Below are 19,051 nucleotides of genomic sequence, written 5' to 3' on the forward strand. Positions count from 1 at the left end.
GCCTGGTCTAGAGCCTCGCTGCAGTGAGCCATGATCGTGACCCAAGTGGGAAGAGCGGCGTTGCATCACAGCGGCTATTGAGAGGCTGGCCCGCCCTCGGGCAGTAGCTGAACCTGAGTCGGTCCACGCTCTCTTCTTGGTTGCTGGTTCTTGAGTTGTGGGGTTCTAAACAGTAGTTATTTTGGCAGGTGAGGGTTTGTTGCGATTACGACAAAGCATGCTGCATCAGTGCATATTCGTAATCGTTGGCCGATTCCAGTTGTCATCCATAATTGAACCTACACCAGGAAAGTCGCCGCCAGGTTGCCTTTCGTTTGTTTCGACTTCCGAGCAGAACGCGAAAGGGAGGAGCGGGGGGATGTTGAGATTAACCTCCCAACTTGCTTTTGCGGTCTGTTTGGGGCCCATGATTGGGTGGTGGGCAGGCCTCGACTTATGCAGGTTAAACGCCCGCTCTTGCCTCGTTTCCCAAAGGTAAAGTCGGGCAATTTGTGATTGCGCCCGGTTGATGCGGTGCGCGCAATTGCTTGGGTGCGTTCAACTCTGTCGCCGCGGACCAATAGGACCAGCAGGACCAGCCAACAAATTGTCAACCATCAAGTCGGAACACCTCGATTCATCGCCATCTCTCAAGTTGCCGTGACTTGCAAATGGACAAACACTAGTGACAAAGAGGCAGGATACTCATGATAGAGTGCCTAGGTACGAAAGATTGCAGCAAATTTCCCTTGAGCGCTTGTCGCTGATAAAATACCCAACCGGGCCTGTCTAGCAGAGCCGTGGGAATGTCTCATGACGTGGAAAGTGGGCGTGCGTGTCACGTCGACTGCTGTAGGGACACTAAACTACATCTCTTCTTCTTCCTTAATGTATACAAACCCCGCTTTTGGAGTACTTTTGCATGCGGCCAGGAGGAGCAAATTCCCCAGCACTGAACCACACGCTGTGCTGGAACATACACCATGATCAATCAATGAACTTATTTTCAACCCCATTTTTACGTCCGCGCGCCCTTAAAAACCTGCTTTCGCCTGTATATCGATGGAGCGGATCCCTACCACTTTCCCCGACGCCCCCCGGGGTCCCCGATGGTCTGGGCGCTCTGCGGCCATCGTCACCGACAGTGCCCAACTGCTCCTCTTCAATATCCGGCTCCCAGCAGGAGCAGCTGCTAATAGCTGGCGCTGGAGCGCCCTGCGGCCCGCCGCCACCACCGGCAACCTACGCCACCTTTGCCGAGGCTGACGAGGGTATCAAGGCTCATGCCCTGAGCAACGGATACAGCCTCTCAGTCAAGGAGATCTGGCCTCGAGCCGCTGACGCAACACCCGTTGCTAACGTCAATGACGAGGCTGGGACTACCATTGCACCCAGGCTTTCACGGCAATGGATGCAAGATAATGACGAGACCTACGATGATGCTCTCTGGGATGACGATGGGTACAAAAATGGGGTCATTTCCCATACATTTGAGGGCAGATTGGATGACCTGTATGGTCAAGAGGAGCAAGGGGAAATGGAGGAGTCACAAGCACTTAGCTGTATCGAGGTTGCAGGTGGGTAACTATAGCAATTGAACCAGTTTTGTCGCAGATCTCGGAATATTTGGATGAAAACAATGATGCAGGTCGTGGTGGATTCACGTAAATGAAGTGAGCCTTCGCGAGATGCAAGGCTGTCGTTATAGGGAGATCTTCATCAGTACAGAATACGATGTACCTTGTGGCACTCCCTTATCATCGGGAAAAGTCTTTTCCGCCGCCCCACTCTTTCCACGGCCCGTCGAGACATTCCCACGGCTCTGCTAGACAGGCCCAATACCAACGCGTCCTGGCGGTGATGGCACGAGTGCACGAATGGACCCGCGAAATGTTCGAGTTTGGAAGGACGGAAGCAATCAGTTCAGGTTATCGCATTGGCCTAGCAACAATGCCGACGTCCACGCGGAAATTCCACTATTTTGGCGGGTTTAAGATATGATAAAGAAACTCGATTTTGGAAGACAATTGGAGTCGTACTCGAAACAAGGGTGTTGACGAACTCGGGAAAGTTGGGTGGGTGCGCGGCGTCCGCCAAGCGCTCACGCACTTGGAGGTCACAATTCGAATTGTCAACAGCAGCTCGACAACACAATGTTTTGGTCCTGTTTATTATCAGAGTATCAATTAGCCGGGCGTAGACAGGGAGTGACACGTTCACCAAAACTGCCCATACGGTCAAGCATCGTTAGGTCGTTGACAAAAGCCGGAGTAGTTGTTGCTTGGTTCATAAACGAAAACATCGAGTCATCGGCTGAGAACGGCAGAAAGCGGTTGAAAATGACACGGAATGCCTTCGTCGGCAGTGAGATGGGTGTTGGGAAGGGACGCCTAGTTGACCGCTCGTCCCGTTCCCCGGCATTCTTGAGCCCGGAGGCCTCGGCCGATGCTGACCCGGACACTTGCTGGATTGTGCTATTGTGGTGGCCGGGAGAGCACCGCCTCACTGAAACTGCGCCGCACGGTCCACTGAGGAAACATGCCACTAAACCTCTCCAGGTAAGCTGGCGCTGGCTGGTGAGCCAGGCTGACCGACCACGCCAATCTTTGCTCGCGCAAAGAATGCGCAGCATACCAGCACCCCAACTTCGTCTGCACCCCATTCCGTCGGCCGCTGCCGCTGCAGGAGCAAGCGTGAGCGTGGTCGAGGCCTCACATTCAGGGCTGTCGCTCCAATGGGAGGCTTTCTTGCTCGTGTTCCTGCGGGTCATCCTCCCAATCAACACGATTGACACGATTGCGCACTCATTGTCTAGGCAGCAAACCGGACCTCAAGCTGCCTTACAGATCGGCAGACAGTCCACCCGCTTTCCCGGAGCTCTTTCTGGCCAACAAGATCATTCCCTTTTGATGCATGTCACCCTTCTTACTCCGAAATGTGACCACATCTCCAGCCTTGTGGGCCCCGAGAGGGTGCCCTGGCCTCTCCTGCGCTGCCTGTGCCCCTCCCTGTGTCCCAATGCCCCCCGCGAGGACCCCCCCTCCGTATCTCACTTGCGAGTTAAAACGGCACCAACACACCCTTCCTTTTCCATTTCCCCGTCTTCCTTCTCCCACGGCTATCAATTGTACCTGTGTTTCGCCCAATGCCCTTGGTCCCTCGCCATTGAACCTGTCTCCATCATGGTCCAGACGGATAGGGGAAGACGACCCCTGCGGGGTAACGACAGCGTGGATGACGACGACTGGACCGTCTACAGCGACGCCGAGAGCATCTCCAGTTGCTCTACTCTGTCATACCATTACTTCCAGACGCCGGACGGAGGTGATCAGCCGCCCTTATTGTGAGTGATCATGATGGCCTATCCATTGATAGCATTGATGTGCTGACGCCGCGGTTGTCAGTCGTTTAAAACGTGAAGAGCAGGACAGCGTCGTCTACGAAGCATGGAACGTTTATTACTACCCGGCCAGGCGGGAGGCACACTATGGCCGCAAAGCGTTCGGGATTACGTCTCAGAGCTTCGACGAGATAGCTAGCCGCACCGAGCTGAGGCGCCAACCATCTGTGCAATCAGAATTGGCCGATATGCACCTGCACGCCATTGAGGAGTTCAGGGCGGAACACAAGCGATGCTGGGCCGCGCGAGCGTTCCGTGGGAAGGGCAAGACTTACGAACAGCATCTCGAGGAGAAATGTCGCGCCGCACCGGCCGAAGTCAGGAAGACTGTGACGGACCTCCTTTTTGACAAGGGTAAGGCGACATCAAACCGTTACCGGACGCGAACTTGGACCGTTGTCGCGATGAGGGAGCAGCTGCAGGACCGGTTCGCCGAAACCGACTTCACCGAAGTGAAACGGCACAAGGTCCGGTTTTGGAAGAACCCCAAACCCCAAGAACACTTGCTGTATACCGTGGTCATCCGAGGCGCTGGGACCAAGGTTGTCCCTGAGGGTCAAGATTGGCTCACCACCTTTTCTCCAACCTCCAACCCTTGGCTGTACTGCGACAATGACGAAAGACGCCGGAGAACACGCGAGGAGCGCGAGCGACGAGACGCTGCTCGCCAAAAGCGGCGCACATTGTCACCCTCATTCAGAGCTCCGTCGCCGTCCTATCGGGCCCAGTCGCCATCATACCGCGCCCGATCGGTGTCACGCAGGACCCGAACACGCTCCTTCTCACCGCCCTCGTACCGCAGCTGGCGGAGCCGCTACGATTCGCCGCCGCCCTCGGTCCGGTATTCCCGCAGCGACAGTCCCCCTCCGTACCGGTCCTCCAGCCCGCGCGCATCCCCGCTCCCCAGCCGCTCCCCCAGCGTCCGCATCCGCGTCGTCCCGCGCTACACCCCGACCAACTTCGACGACACCCCCTTTCCCCCCACCCCACCCGAATCATTCACCCCTCCGCCGGGCGTATCAGCGTACCATCGCCCGGGGATGTTCGCACCGCCACCACCACCACCCTTCCCTGCCCCATACACCCCGGGCCCGGCCACTACCAGCCCGTTCCAACCACGCCCGCCCATGCCCGCGTACCCGATGATCACGGGCGGGCTCCCGGCCCCGCGGATCACCGACCCGCCCACGCCGACGCACTGCCCCAACTGCCGCAGCACAGGCACCGCGCCGTGCGCGCACTACCCGCGCACCCAGCCCTGCCGCAGGCCCGTCCTCTGGCACGCCGGCATCGCCTACCACCCGCCCTGCGTCTTCTGCGCGCTCTCCCGCCGCTCGTCCCTCCGCGGCACCTCGCCGTACCCGCACCACAGCAACGGATATGACAGCGCCGCACCCTTCCTCGGCACACGCCCCACCAGCAGGCGCCCACACCGGCTTCAACTTCAACTTCACCACCCCCCTACCCCGCGCCCCCTCCCGCCGGCACCTACCCCCACCCCCACCAGCAGCAGCACACCACCATCACCCCCTTCCACATCCCCCCACCACCCATGGTGCCCACCTCCCCATCCACGCGCATTTCGCCGCCACCCATGCCCCCTCCGATGCCAGGCTCGGCATCCAGCTCCCGCCCCGCCAGCTGGTTCCCCGACTCACCCGGCCCGATGCCCGCCGCGCCCAACCCCTTTTCACCGCTGTCTACGCCGCCGCTCACGAGCGCGGGCGGGTCGAGCGTGGGCGGGTCGAGTGTGCGGGCGTCGACTCCGGTGTTGGAGGAGAGGGTGAGGACGCCGGTGGTGGTGAGGGTGAGGACGCCGGTGGTGGTGGCGGTGGAGAGGGCGGGGGAGGTTGTGAGGGTTGGTGAGGAGGATGGGTTGGATTAAGCTGTTTGCAATTATTTTCTTTGATCGGAGGAGTTTGTGCACGGGAGTTGGTTGCGTGTGGGGGTTGTTGGTTAGCTTCTGTTATTTTTTCTTCGTTTCTTCAGTGGTATTCGTACAGTGATAGGGGGTTCAAGGGGGGATTTGGTTGGATGATGTGACACGATTATTATGACGTTTTGGTATATTCTTCTTCATGATGTACTTTCGGGCCGTATTCCGGTTAGTCGGCCGCTTTATCAACATGATCGTTTTTGCAAAGAATGAGAAGATGTCAGTGCTGTGTTGAGAGGTGCTCAGAATGTCCCAGCTGCCAAGCAGAAAACCCACTCTCCTTCCACAACCGCCCCACTCTTCCATCCAATGTGGAGTGAACCCTTCCATCCTCAATTGGCGAAAAATTTCCATGCAAACCAGACTCCGAGTCAACAACGAACCCATCACCACCACAATAACAACACCACCCCGTCCACGAATACCCCCTCCAACGGCAAACATGCATCTGATGTACCTCCCCGAGAGCAACGGCACCGGCCGGCGCTACACCCTGAAGAAGGTCACGGACGGCCAGGTGACCAAGTCGGCGCACCCGGCGCGCTTCTCCCCCGACGACAAGTGGTCGCGGCACCGCATTGCCATCCGCAAGAGGTTCGCTGTCCTTCTGGCGCAGCAGAGTACGTTTTCCATTTCTCTGTCTTTTGGAGTGTGGCGTGACGAGGCTGACCTTCTGGGTAGAATAAATGCGCCGACATGATACCTCTCGATGTTCCGGGCAACAAGCCGGGCGGGCCAGACCAAAACCGCCACGGAAACGAGGCCGACGATCGAATTTGATGGTTGGTCGGAGCCTGATCGGAGTCCAATGATAAGGAGTTCAAGAAGGGTACCAACTGCTTTCGGCCAGATTCGTACCGCTGGGAATAGCGGACGGTCGAGGACGCCGGCTGGTGAAAACTCTGGAGCCAATGGCGGGCGGCTACACCTGCCTCGGGCTCGGGCATGGATGCAAAAATGGGTTGGCGTTGACTGGGTCAGGGGCTTTACATTCATGGCGTTTTGTGGTCTTCACATGCTTGTTCGGTCAGGCAAGAATAAAATAATCGCGTTGACACACATTGTGCGCCGATTCCCAACATTCCCGTGGTATCTTTGGTTTCTACTCTACCATCACTTCCTCTTCTTGGCGTTAACATTACGCCCTGCGCCGACCTTGATCCTGCCGCCCCCCGAGGTTCTAGAGCCTCCGAGAATGCTAGGTAAATAGTCCTGGTCCATGATATCCCGGGTTCTCAGCCGGCGCTCCTCGTCCAGCTTCTTGGTGTACTCCTTCTGGTCTTCCGCAAAGATCAGCTCCTTGCCCCACCCGTTCTTGCCGCCTCCTTTGGCATTGCTTTTCCCGCTCGCCGAACCGTGGGTCGGCTTCGGAATACTAAACACGTTGCCCCGGTTATTGTACTGGAAGTTTTTCTTGAGGTGCAGCGTGAAGTTGCCGCCGGAATCGGTGCTACATGAGACCCGCGTCAAAGTAGGCTGCCCGCATGAAGGGCAGAACTGCTTGGACATGTCCCGGCAAATTTTGAAGCAGCCGTGGCACCGCAAGACCCAGGTCTTGAGGTACGTAATGCGGGCTAAGCCCGTGTCCAACAGACTAGGGCTGTCAGCATGTTCTTGCTGGCCTTGTAGGGCGCACTTACTTTAAATTTATCCTCAGAGCAACGTTCCGCATGGCCATATCTCCGGTGATCAAGGCTGCTTGGAGTACCCGTTGTGCTGTTTGGGGGGCTGTGTGTGCATTTTCTCTGGCCTGGTACTTTTTGATGTTGCTTGGCGCTGTGATATTTTGGTCAAGGAATGTACTTGCAGATGATGATGGGGAGAAAACCTACTAATCCATTCTCCATCGCCGTCATCTTCCGACGACTCGTCCGCATTCTCGGGGATGTCATCTGCGGTCGTAGTTGGATTCAACGCAAGGTCTTGTAGTTGCTCGGTAACCGCCTCGGTCGTTAGTTCATCTGAGAGAGCAGGGTCTTCTGCAACATCAGCCGCAGCATCACCCGCCCCGTTCGTCACCTCTGGGGTTTCGGCTGACAGTTCAGCATGTGCTGACGCTCCTATTTCGGTTGGTACGGCGTCACCAGCCTCATTCTCGGTCTTCCCCGGGGGTTTCCCATTCACTCCCTTCTGGTTAGGCTCTCGCCTCAACCGCCACTAAAACCGCTTTGTCAGATAAACGCAACCGAGCCGCCAGCCTAGGAGAACGTACATCACCGCCATTTCGCTCAATCTCCAAATCGTACGTAAGCGCTAGAAGATGGATATCAGGCTTCGACAACACCTGGAGGTCGCCAGTCCGCCGCGCGAAGTTGGTGACGAACTGGACGGACTCGGGTCGAGGGTTCCGGAGTTTGAGAAAAGGGGATAGGGTGGTTTCGAATCGAGATCTTGTTGCCGCGTCGCGGACTAAACTTGAGTCAGCAAGGGGATTCACAAGTTTAGGAGTGGTGTGGCTGGCGCACTCTCTGAAACCACAGCGGGGATGGTATAAAGCTTGTCGGCTTGAGCGAGCAGGGTCGAAACTGTTGGGTCGTTTTTAATGATGGCGTTGGCATCTATAACGAGAGAGTGAATAGGTTTCGAGGGTGCCGTTGTCGGTGTTGTTGTAGCTGGTGAGGATGAGGTAGGAACACTGGTCGCTGTTTCGATCGTGGTGGGGGCGGGGTTCTGAACCTCGCTCTGCGCTTGCGCAACGGGCTCGCTTGTAGTTTCCTCCATGGTTGAAATGGCCCGGGTCACCAGTACAAAACGGCTTGAAGTCCGGTGCGGTGCTCGAGAGGATGTATCTCTCCGACTTTCAGCTCAGTTTTCAAGTTCTGTCGTCAATGCCCCAGTATCGAGGAACAATGGCCCCTCGATTTTCCAAAATTCAAGTGGGGGGCAGTCGGCAGAATTCTGAGCAACACAGGGCGGTGAGGACGCCAAGTTCTTCGAGACTTGCATAGACCCACTGTTCTTTCATTTAATTTTGCTTGTATCCAAGCATAACTAGTTAGTTAGTTAGGTAGTTAACTAATACATACAACGCAAACTGCGAAACATGAAACTGAGATGGACACTGCAAATACCTGCCTACCTGTCTCAGGCTGCATCTTTTTTTGATCCAACCGTAACGATCCCAGGTCACGAGTGTCATACGAAATGAGGGACATCATGTCAGAGAATGCATACCATTGGCGAGCCCCCGAGCAGGGGCATCCGATCTATTGAAGCCACGCCGAATTTGGAACGCAGCTGAAGACTAGGGATCTGGGGCTGAAGCCCAACATAAAGACAGGATAATGACGGACGCGTCTCTTCTTCTTTGCTTCTCTCGTGCCAACTCGGTAACATTCATTGTTTTTGTGCCGTCGGGGGTCTCAATACCCGTCATTTTCAAAAGGTTATCATGGCTCTTACATATCAATACGAACGGCTCACACATGACGATGAAATCAGACTGCTGCACTTGGAGCCTGGGTCGGGCGACCACATTCACTTCACTCTCCATCCTGTAAGACTAGGTGACAGGCCTCCGTACGAGGCGATATCCTACTGTTGGGGTGATCCCAATGACACTTGCATGGTGTATTGTGGCGGTAGGCCGCTGCACATAACAAAAAGCCTCTACACCGGCCTCAGACGACTGCGGAAAAACGATGCAGTGCGAGTCCTCTGGGCAGATGCAGTCTGTATCAACCAGAGGTGCACCTCGGAAAAGAACGTGCAGGTTGCTCTCATGAATCGCATCTACTCGCAACCAAGTAGAGTCCTCATTTGGCTGGGTGACGATACTTCCGGGCTCGAGGGCCTCCACGAGTGCATCCAAGGTGCACTCGATGTCCTGCCGCCCGATCATTTTGAGTTTGAGGAATTATACGCCCTTTCCAAGAGCATATTCCGGGAAGCCAGCGTAAGTCCCGCCCTATTCAATGGAGCAAAATCACAGTAGCTAATGTTATCCACTGAGTCCAGCAACTACGAGCAGCCGACAAGCCCAACTTCAATGACCACGACTGGCGCCCCATTACGAACCTCCTTCTTCGGCCTTGGTTCGATAGACGGTGGATTATTCAGGAGGTTACGCTTGCGGACGACAGTGTACCCAGGCTCGCCATATGCGGAGACATCGAGTTTTCGTGGAACCATCTCGCCAGCGTCGCGTACAGACTCGCGTCCTATGGGATTACTCCTCCCCTCGCCGGACTGTCCATTAGTAAGCTAACATGACCAAATCTGACTTTCCAGAATGAGGCTCTGACATGTATCTCTCAGTAAATTGTCATGCGCCTTACATGATGTCGTTCATGGCTGAAGGGGGCAGGCCCATCATGGTGCTGGTAGCCCTTTCCATGACCTACCTCCTCAAAATGTACCGAAACACGGGGAACCTCGTCGACTGCGTGGTTGCCACCTCCCTGTTCAAGTGCGGCTTTCCACACGATCACCTCTACTCGCTGCTGAGCTTGCCACAGAAGCCAAGCGGCGTGGTGGCAGACTACGGCCTCTCGATCGAGGACGTGTGCATGCAATTCGCCGCGACAACTCTCATCGTCGACCAAAACCCAAGACTTCTTAGCCTAGCGCCGCACACGTCCATTCGCACCGGGGGCCAGAAAGTCCAGCGCCTGGATCTACCGTCCTGGGTTCCGGACCTGACGTGCCAGGGACCGGTGAACCCGTTGGTGTCCTACACAATCCGGCCGCAGCTCTTTCATGCCGGAGGGAAGGAACCACCTAACATTACCATGTCCTCCGACCGCAAGCGGGTGCACCTGAAGGGCCGTATCGTTGACAAGGTTGCAACGCGGGCTAGGGCCCAGGTAGATGTGCCCTGGCCCACCGAGGAAGATATCAAGCCCAGAACTGGCTTCCACGTTTATGTCAAGAAGCGTATGATGAACTGGCTGCAGGAATGCTATGAGGTCGCCGGGGAGGAGTATTCGAGACAGAATGGCAAACAAGGGAGCCACCCTGCGGAAAAGAGCGGGGAACGAGAAGAGTTGAGGCGGCAGTTCCTTGAGACTCTCCTCTGCGGCATGACTATGTTGCGGGATCCCATACCCGAGGAGGCGCTGGAGGCCACGCAGGTTTACGTCGACTATATCTTCGACTACTTCACCGACGACTATGTGTTGTCAACAGAAGTCAAGGGGACTATGTTGACGTACGGGGCGTTGATCGAGCAGTCGATTTTGGCCATGGCTGAGGCTCGGTGTTTTTGCCGGACGGAACAAGGTCGGCTGGGACAGGTCCGCGCCGATGCGGTAGCGGGGGATCTCTTTGTGTGTATTGTCGGCGCTGAGGTACCCTATCTTCTGCGGCCGAGCCCTGAGCTGGAGGGGACCTACACTCTCATCGGCGATGGGTTTCTCCAGGGTGTGATGCAGGGCGAAGCATTCACGAATGCGCGGTACCAAACTATCGACATCACGATTGTGTAAGGAAGTGAATGTTGAAGCTCGTAGTTTAGTTCCATGTCTCAGGATCGTGTTCAGCCCGTGAGACGTTTTCATAGCATTGAGAAATTACAGTTGGACCTACCTATACCGACGGGTTTTCAGAGACCTTTGATTCACGGTCCCTCTTCACGACGTTATAAAACAACCGGAAAAGGAAAAAAAAAAGGGGGGGGACCTCAGAGGGGCGGCTTGAAGCTCTAAAGTGGAGAGAACGCGGGTAATTCAGTCTTCGCCAACATTTTTGGAGCGGGATGGCTGCCTGAAATACGACCCATGCAGCCCGCTGATTGTTTAACAGCAATCATAAGTCCCCTCTGCGTTCCCTTCCCTCCTTTTCCCCCAACCTTTTATTTCTTAAAAGACTTCGAAAAGTCATACTTCATTTGCAAAGCCGCAGCCAACCAAGTCAACCGCCCAATAACCGCTGCCACAAAAATTACAATGGACGCCACCCTCACCCCCAAGCAAAAGAAGCGACTCCACGAAGTCGCCGACCTCATGCTCCAGATCTTTCAGACGCTGGCCCGTATGCGCTACCTCGAGCCAGAATGGATCGAGCCCGGCCCGCACGACATCAGCGCGCTCATGCCGCTCTACAAATCCCTCAACATCGACCCGGCCATCATCTACCTCTACAGCATCCTCCCGTACCTCAATGAGGCTGCCTACAGGCACGGCGTCGACTTTTACGGCGGCGGCGAGTTTGTCGACTTTCGCGACAGGGCAGACGTCGAGCAGGGCCGCAACCCGATGCACGACCGCGAACCCGAGTGGATGATGCGCCCGTGGATGACGCCGCTGTCGGCCATCGGAAACCACTGCATCGCGCTGCTGTATGACGCGAAGCTGCATGTCATCGGCATCTATGCCCAGCTAGATGTGGGTAGCTCGGATCCAAATTTGCACGAGGGGGCTATTTTCTCCACTGAGAATGAGGCGGGAGAACGGATATATTTTAGGAAACGGGACGGGATCGAGCAGCCCTGCGACGTGTCTGAGTGGGAGAAGCAAGCGAACGGGAGCGGTAATGACAGTGAGGATGAGGAGGAGGACAACGACGGCGATGATGATGACGGGAACGATGATGAGGACGAGGAAGAAGAAGGAGGCGAGCAAGATGAAGAGCAAGAGGAGGATATAAATCACTGGGATGAGATGGACGCTAGGCCGGCTGGCAAGGTTCTGCGAGATATCATCCGCTGGTACCACGAGCTGTTTGAGATTCCGGGGGATGGCGAGAGGACTGGGGACGACTGGGATAGAGACCTCGTGGAGCCGATATATCGCAAACACGGCTGGCCTAGGGAGGACTTTGACGGGGATGCCTTCCTTGTGGATAAAATGCGTGCCGAGGCTATTAAGTCGGCCAAAGAAGACGCAGAGGAACTCTTACAACAACAAGAATCGCTTGAGGCCCAGCTAGAGTGGAACAAAAAGGGTGAGGAGTCGGCTAAGCTACAGAGACTCGAAAAGCTTGCCGCTACAACGACCGTCGACGAGGAGTGGGTTGTACGGTGGGAAATCTGGCAGGCAGAACGGACGACCCGAAACCTGCAAACCAGACTGAAAGAAGTGGAAAGATCAATAAGTGCGGGTGGAGGCCGTTTGGTGGTCGAGGATCTCCCATTGCTGGAGCTCAAGCACGTGGAAATGAAGTTGCTCCAGACAAAACATGACTTGGAACAACAAAAGAAAGACGCGGTTGATCCTCAGACGCGGGACGAAATCCGCTCCCTCGAAAAACAGTTGGCGATCTACGAGAAGGCATATACCGCCAGTTTGGCTGATGCAGAACGTCTGTGTCCCGGAAAGGCCCCGTTGGAGCTAGATCCTGGTGAAAAAACAGGCGGGTTGAATTACAGAACGTGGTCCGAGGAATTGGGGAGGAGAATCGCGGAGGGGGAGCGGGCTATGGCTGAGGTCCGACTTTGGATAGCTCAGCTCCCAGATGGCGCCGTCAAAGCGAGAACGCTTGCTGAGGACGCCGCTGAGGCGTTCAAGAAGTCCATCGAGTCGTGCTCAAAAACGCGCCAGAACACTCTCGATGAACTAGAGAAGCACTTGAGAGAAAGCTCGGGTTGATCCAGGGGCTGCGACATGGATCAGCTACGCGATGCCTTGGCGGTTGCGGGAACACCGATGGGCCCCGCCTGCATGAAGAGGAAATCCACGAAGCTCTCGTATTGCACCGACCCAGCCACGGTGGGGAACCGGCGGCTCGCCGAAATGAGCGGTCACTCCGTTACCCTATAGCTCGACGGATATCTCCAAATACAAAAGGAACGTGCCGTCCATCTTGCTCCAAGTCCCTGGGCTTTCTCCTACTGTGTTCCGTCGCGGCTCTCGACATCAGGTCGACATTCTTACTTTGACCAGACCATGTCCCCGTCAACGATTCTGGTCTCGGCACTCGCCCTCCAGGCCCTCACTGGCGCCTATGCTGCGCCAGGTACGAAGCTAAATGCCAAGGCAGTTCGTCCTGACGAACCTCCAGTGTTCGATGCGAAGCCCTTCCCAACCAATGGCACGGAGGAGCCCTATATCCCTCCTCACGTAGACTCGCCACACTTCCGCCTTTTTCTCGGCCCGGCGAGCGAGACGGGTGCTGCGGAAGGTCTCCAGCCCCTCGAGGCAGCCTACGACTGCTTCGTGGGCGTGCTTGGCTGGAACTCAACTGGCCTATCAATACGGGACCCCAGCGAGCCGTACTGGAAAACCGAATTTTTCATGCAGGCAGAGATGGCCGGTGGCTTCAGCGGCCTCGCCCACTACGGCGTAGACACGGGGAGGGCCTGGGTGCAGCTACTTGACGGCGTGCTCACGGCTCCGAGCTTGACAGTGCACGAGCTGGGCCACGTGCTGCACTTCCACCAAGACAACAGTTTCTGGGGCGGCATGGTCAACGCGCAGGCCTGGGCCGAAGCCGTCGCCAACTGGGTCGCCGACACGTACCTAACCTCGGACCTCTGCGCCGCATCCCGGGCCAAGCACAACCAACCCATCGGCCAAACCGTCTTCCACATCTACCGCACCATCGGCGACTCGCACCTGACCATCGTCGACGCCACCAACACCCAGATCGGCAACCACTACGACGCCTGGCCCTTCTTCCACTACCTCGTCCTCAACCCGGACAACTGGCACGGGCTCGGCCGCGACGCGGTGCTCACCCTCATCCGCAGCACGCCCGCCGGCGCGCCCGACGAGACGCCCCTGCACGCGCTGGAGCGCGTCCTGGACGGCACGGCCACGGTGCGCGAGGTGGTGGCCCGCTACTGGGCGCGCATGGCGTACGTCGACGTGGCGCACCCGCAGGCGCTGCGCGCGTTTGAGGAGAACAAGGCCTTCCTGCACAGGTCGAATTTTGATAAGGTCGCCGAGGGCCGGTATAGGGTCAGGCCGGGGCGGGCGCCGCGGTATATGGGCGCGAGCATGGCAGTGTTGGTGCCGGTGTCAGATGACGGCGCGGGCACGGTGGCGGTTCATGTCACGGCGGCGGAGGCGGGTGCGTCGTTGGTTGCTACGGTGGCTGTTCGTGATACGGCGTCGGGCAGCGTTAGGTATGTTGGGCTTGACGGCGGCGTGGGGTTGGTTGATATTCTGGCCGGGGAGGAGGCCACCTTGGTCGTGGTCAACGCGCCCGAGGTGCTGCTCAAGTACGATGGAAACAATCTGGCGGGTAGTGAGGCGAACAAGGGGCTCGACTACTCCTTTACTGTCATTGGTGCTACAGTTTCCATGTATTAAATAAGTTGTTGATTTTGCACTAATCACAAATTCCCATTCTCTTTCTTAAATTCTGTTATGATGGCTTGATCTCATTGGTGATAATGTTTCAGCCCTTAACCCCTACCACACCTCGCTCGCGGTGTTAGCGAAGCAAGCCACATTCAACTGCGGCAACTGCGGCAACTGCGGCAACCGCGGGTGCGGTAAATACATACCTACCTCTTAGCTGTTATGAATATTAATGTGAGGGCTGTCTCTCTTCTGCCAACACCTTGTCGTTCAAGGGCTTCCAATTCCCCAACCAAGCCGTTGATCCTATTCTCTCTGCTACGGGTACAAAAATGACCGCAGCCGGGGTCAGACAAGAAGGGTTCACGGCGCTCACCAAAGGTGGATCGGCGCCGATTGCTGGGTTTGTCACCGCATGCCGCTTTGCAGTTTGGGTATCAAGATGACTGACTGAAACGCCCTAAATAGTCTCATCTTTGTCTACAGCTTCCAGGGCCACCCCGAAAAGACATGGACATACGGAAAGAGGGAGAAAGAGGCCAGGCCCATGAAACCCATGAGTCGGGTATTCGAGGTCTTTGCTTCGAGGAGGCACGCTGAAGACTCCTTCGATCAGCCGACCTACAGCCCGCCTGTCTTCTGGCCGCTCGATCTCCTGGCTGAGGACTTCTCTCACGTTCGGGTTCTCACGTACGGATATGACTCATTCTCGCATGTCGAACTTCTTAAACGGTCCCGCCAACCAGAGCGGGATTGTTGCCCATGGTGTCGCTCTCATGCATGCGCTTGAGGTGGAACAACGAAGTTGTCGCAAACGGCCCATCATATTCCTCGTGCACAGCCTGGGTGGGCTCATACTGAAGCAGGTGAGAACCCCATCCCGACGAAGGGGCAACACTGATAGTCCCAATGCAGGCTCTTAGCGGTCCAAGACCACCCTATCCGATCAGTATGATCTGCGTGATATATACGAGTCGACGCATGCCATTATCTTTTTTGGCACCCCACACCGTGGGTCTTCGTACACAAAGTTGGGCATTCTGGCGCGAGATATCGCCGTCCTCGTCGGCCTCGATGCCAGCGGTAGTATTCTCCGATCTCTCGAGCCCGACGCTGAGATCTTGAGGATTCTTAGCGATCAATTTGCGCACATGCTTCTTGAAAGGTCGTTCAAGATCCATTCTTTCCAGGAGGCATGGGGTTCACGAGTGCTTATTTCTTGTCGCGAGAGGTAAGTTAGCTGCGCCCGGCCTGGTATATGTAACATCGATTACTTGTATCTGTGCTCGCTTCTGGCGCCTGGTACAGATTGTCGACGATGACTCGTCACGACTGGGCGACGCTAGGGAAACCACCGACTTCATCAATGCTAACCACATGATGATGTGCAGGTTCAGTGGCCTGGATGATCCTGGGTACAGAAAGGTGAAAGGCGTTGTGTCCCAGTATTTGGACGAGATTCAAACCGTACAAGCGCGAGATGGTAGGCAATTCCGCGAAGCTTATAACGTTTCTGTTCACTAGGTAGGTACCTAACCAGTAGCAGGCGAGCGGAAACAGAAATTACTTGCGGAGAGTACGTAGCTCCCAGGTGTACCTTGGTTAAGACGTATTAGTGAATTGCTTACTCCGATATATAAGGTGTCGCCCGTGAAAAGCTGAGTAGGTCGTGGTACCCCGAACTCTCGCGTGTGGAGACTTACGATTTCACAGGACTGGAACACGAACGATCGAATCTAATTCGTGGTTGGTGACATACGCGATGAGATAAAGAGAAGCCACAGGACAAAACTGATCAAATTCTAGAGATTCGGGTCAGCCTTAGGGCTGCACAAATCAACGAGAGAGTGGGCGAAGTCGAAACTGCACACCAACACACCTTCGATTGGGCATTCTCTCCCTCCAAAACAGGTTTCCTCGAATGGCTCCGTGGCGACGACGGCCTCTTCTGGATCACAGGGAAGCCAGGCTCAGGCAAGTCGACACTTATGAAGTACCTACATCGAGACTCCCGCACCAAGAAGGCTCTTTCGCAGAATGATCAGAAGGTCCTTGTCATGCCTGCCTTCTTCTTTCACGCTAGAGGCGCAGGAACTGAAAATTCATTCGACAGCCTTCTCAGATCACTTTTCTATCAACTACTTTCGGAGGTACCGGAGCTGGTTGACTCCGTCGCTGGCATTTACAGCGAGTTCAAAGAATAAAACCTCACATGCCCGTGGTCCCTCGCTCAACTTCGAACTGCCATGGAAAATCTACGTCGACAGGAAACCGAAGGCTGCATTTGTGTCTTTATCGACGCCTTGGACGAGTACTCGGGCCCCGGAAAGGAAATTGCCGACCTACGTTCGGTACCTCGCCTCTCCTGTCGACAAAAGGGGAAGAAGTGGCAAGCTCAAACTCCGAGTATGCGTGTCTAGCCGACCCGAGACGACCTTCATCTCGAAGCTGAAGGGCACACCAAAGTTTGCGATCCACGATTGGACGAAGACAGACATCAAGAAATACGCCTCTGATAGGCTAGACAGATGCGACAGGTCCGGGGCCGGCATCGTACTGGACGATATCACACGCCGAGCGGACGGCGTTTTCCTTTGGGTTAGGCTTGTTCTTGATGAGCTCTGACAGCCCCTTTGCAACGGCATGCCAATACGGGAAGCACGTATCAAATTCTCCGAACTCCCCACAGGCCTCCCTGCCTTCTATGAGCGAATGCTGAGGCAGATACACCGGGATGATAGGCCCGTTTTCATAGCCATGCTCGAGCTAGTGTTGTGCCTTGATTATGGGGGCGATAGGATGAAGAGCTGCGGCTTCAAATACTTGTCTCGCAATAGACATGATGCAACGAAAGGATTTTGCGACGGCACACGACATCAGCCTGACCTCAGCCGAAGACGAAAGACGGCGCTGCGAGGTGGAAAGACGCATAAAAGCCTGCTCAGGTGGCATTCTTGAGATATCGTTGGAGGATCGGCCGCAGTTTGTACACCAAACGGCAAAGTCATTCATTCACAATGCTCAGGGCCTTGCCATCTTTGACGGAAAATCCACTCGGGACATGGCGCGCGCTGGCCGGCCTGCAACGTATGATGCGCCTCACCACCCTTATCGTCAAGAAAATGAATTCTGCGTAAGCGACCCTCCTCGTTGCACTACTTTCGGATAATACCAAGGCTGCTATCCGGCATCGAAACTAACATGAGGAGATATGATTAGGGAAAATCGGGCCATCCCTGACGACTATCATGTCCTCCGGCCAGCCTGCCAACCACGGTATCCAGATTCCCGTGCACCGGTTATTATCGACTTTCTGCAATGTGCAGCGCGTGCCGAATCCGTTTTTGAATCGACCAACGTCGCTCTGATCCATGACTTCCGCAGGGCCATCACCACTTCCTGCGGCGAGAGTTGGCTCGATACTTCAAACATGGTGGAGTGCCGTTGCATTCGAGCGGGAAAAGGTCCGCGGGGAGGAGAATGGGGGGGTTATCGGCAATATAACACCCGCGTCGTTCTTGGAGTTTGCCATACACACCGAGTTGTTCGCGTTTGTCGAAGCCGAACTGAAGAATATGCCGGCAAACTCAGAGGCCGTCCACAACCCCAAGCTGTTGTTCTACACCCTCATGAGGAACGCCTTTTCTCTCTGGGAGCTTTTCCCCTTTAGTTACCATCCGCCGGGATCATGGCTGAACTTCGCGCGGTTCCTTCTGAGAAAAAGGTTCAGCCCAAACGCGATCTTAGAGATGAACGCGGCTCTCAGCCGGCTCGAACTCATGAACGCATGCCAAGGAAACCGACCAAATTTCTGGACTCCAGATGAGAATAACCGTGGGATCGAGTTGAAACAGCATGGCCACGTGCACTGTGACGCAACAGACGAGATGGAGAACATCGGCATTGACAACGAAGGATATGAAACCGACAAGCAGGCGGCCGACGCGCACAGGGTCTCGATCTTACACTTGGCATTGGCGATTGCTTGTACCCGCTCCAGGGAAGGGATGCAGTTCCAGACGGTTTACCGACTGGATATGTTCCGGGTTCTCGTGGAAGAAAGTGGCAACGACGGCACGTCGAACTACACATACCGGAATTACTGGCACGGCTACCAAGACTCCGTGGTGGTTGAACGGTCTGCAGTTCACTACCTGCTCTCCTGCCGGTTTGAGCGGCGACCATTCGATCGACAGCAACGCCGAGGTGGCCAATGCCTTACACAAATGCATTGTCGCAGTCCTGGACCATGGAGCTGTTGGATTCGCCACATAAAACCTTCTTGCTGATACTTGTGTTGGAAGGCCATGGCACCGGAAACAGCCATGGCACCGGAAACGGTCATGACATCCGGAAACGGACAAGGTACCGGAAACGGATTCATGGAATTTTGGCAGCACAAAGACTCGGGTTAACTCAAGGAGACAAAGGAAAGATTTAGGATAAAAACCAGTTGCTCTGAAGAACTCTGAGAACCAGAGCCAGAGATCAATCAATCCTTTTCTCTCCAATCTTTTCGTCTGAGTGTCGTTTCCAACAGGAGCGGACCCAAAT

At 55.6% G+C, this 19,051-nt stretch overlaps 8 protein-coding genes across 8 annotated transcripts; 7 read left to right on the forward strand and 1 right to left on the reverse strand.

Annotated features, from left to right (window-relative positions):
• Positions 1–973: 973 nt before the first annotated feature.
• CHGG_07618 (uncharacterized protein) lies at positions 974–1,647 on the forward strand (the record flags this gene model as incomplete). The annotated part of the gene is made up of 2 exons (XM_001225273.1): positions 974–1,556; positions 1,628–1,647. The coding sequence occupies 2 exons, from the start codon at positions 974–976 to the stop codon at positions 1,645–1,647; spliced, it is 603 nt and encodes a 200-aa protein (XP_001225274.1).
• A 1,514-nt stretch (positions 1,648–3,161) lies between these two features.
• Positions 3,162–5,264, forward strand: CHGG_07619 (uncharacterized protein; the record flags this gene model as incomplete). The annotated part of the gene is made up of 3 exons (XM_001225274.1): positions 3,162–3,322; positions 3,384–4,689; positions 4,767–5,264. 3 exons carry the CDS (start codon positions 3,162–3,164, stop codon positions 5,262–5,264), a joined length of 1,965 nt encoding a protein of 654 aa, XP_001225275.1.
• A 493-nt stretch (positions 5,265–5,757) lies between these two features.
• On the forward strand, positions 5,758–6,001 carry CHGG_07620 (uncharacterized protein; the record flags this gene model as incomplete). The annotated part of the gene is made up of 2 exons (XM_001225275.1): positions 5,758–5,935; positions 5,997–6,001. The coding sequence occupies 2 exons, from the start codon at positions 5,758–5,760 to the stop codon at positions 5,999–6,001; spliced, it is 183 nt and encodes a 60-aa protein (XP_001225276.1).
• A 427-nt stretch (positions 6,002–6,428) lies between these two features.
• Positions 6,429–8,036, reverse strand: CHGG_07621 (uncharacterized protein; the record flags this gene model as incomplete). Its single annotated transcript, XM_001225276.1, has 5 exons — positions 6,429–6,765; positions 6,956–7,091; positions 7,148–7,472; positions 7,528–7,724; positions 7,781–8,036. The coding sequence occupies 5 exons, from the start codon at positions 8,034–8,036 to the stop codon at positions 6,429–6,431; spliced, it is 1,251 nt and encodes a 416-aa protein (XP_001225277.1).
• A 670-nt stretch (positions 8,037–8,706) lies between these two features.
• On the forward strand, positions 8,707–10,741 carry CHGG_07622 (uncharacterized protein; the record flags this gene model as incomplete). Its single annotated transcript, XM_001225277.1, has 3 exons — positions 8,707–9,210; positions 9,273–9,513; positions 9,573–10,741. 3 exons carry the CDS (start codon positions 8,707–8,709, stop codon positions 10,739–10,741), a joined length of 1,914 nt encoding a protein of 637 aa, XP_001225278.1.
• Positions 10,742–11,200: 459 nt separating this feature from the next.
• CHGG_07623 (uncharacterized protein) lies at positions 11,201–14,506 on the forward strand (the record flags this gene model as incomplete). Its single annotated transcript, XM_001225278.1, has 2 exons — positions 11,201–12,836; positions 13,113–14,506. 2 exons carry the CDS (start codon positions 11,201–11,203, stop codon positions 14,504–14,506), a joined length of 3,030 nt encoding a protein of 1,009 aa, XP_001225279.1.
• A 323-nt stretch (positions 14,507–14,829) lies between these two features.
• Positions 14,830–16,021, forward strand: CHGG_07624 (uncharacterized protein; the record flags this gene model as incomplete). The annotated part of the gene is made up of 4 exons (XM_001225279.1): positions 14,830–14,900; positions 14,966–15,179; positions 15,448–15,728; positions 15,889–16,021. The coding sequence occupies 4 exons, from the start codon at positions 14,830–14,832 to the stop codon at positions 16,019–16,021; spliced, it is 699 nt and encodes a 232-aa protein (XP_001225280.1).
• Positions 16,022–17,514: 1,493 nt separating this feature from the next.
• Positions 17,515–17,865, forward strand: CHGG_07625 (uncharacterized protein; the record flags this gene model as incomplete). The annotated part of the gene is made up of 2 exons (XM_001225280.1): positions 17,515–17,584; positions 17,717–17,865. The coding sequence occupies 2 exons, from the start codon at positions 17,515–17,517 to the stop codon at positions 17,863–17,865; spliced, it is 219 nt and encodes a 72-aa protein (XP_001225281.1).
• Between the last annotated feature and the right edge of the window lie 1,186 nt (positions 17,866–19,051).

Source organism: Chaetomium globosum, genomic scaffold, assembly GCF_000143365.1.
Source record: "Chaetomium globosum CBS 148.51 scaffold_5 genomic scaffold, whole genome shotgun sequence".
NCBI lineage: Eukaryota > Fungi > Ascomycota > Sordariomycetes > Sordariales > Chaetomiaceae > Chaetomium > Chaetomium globosum.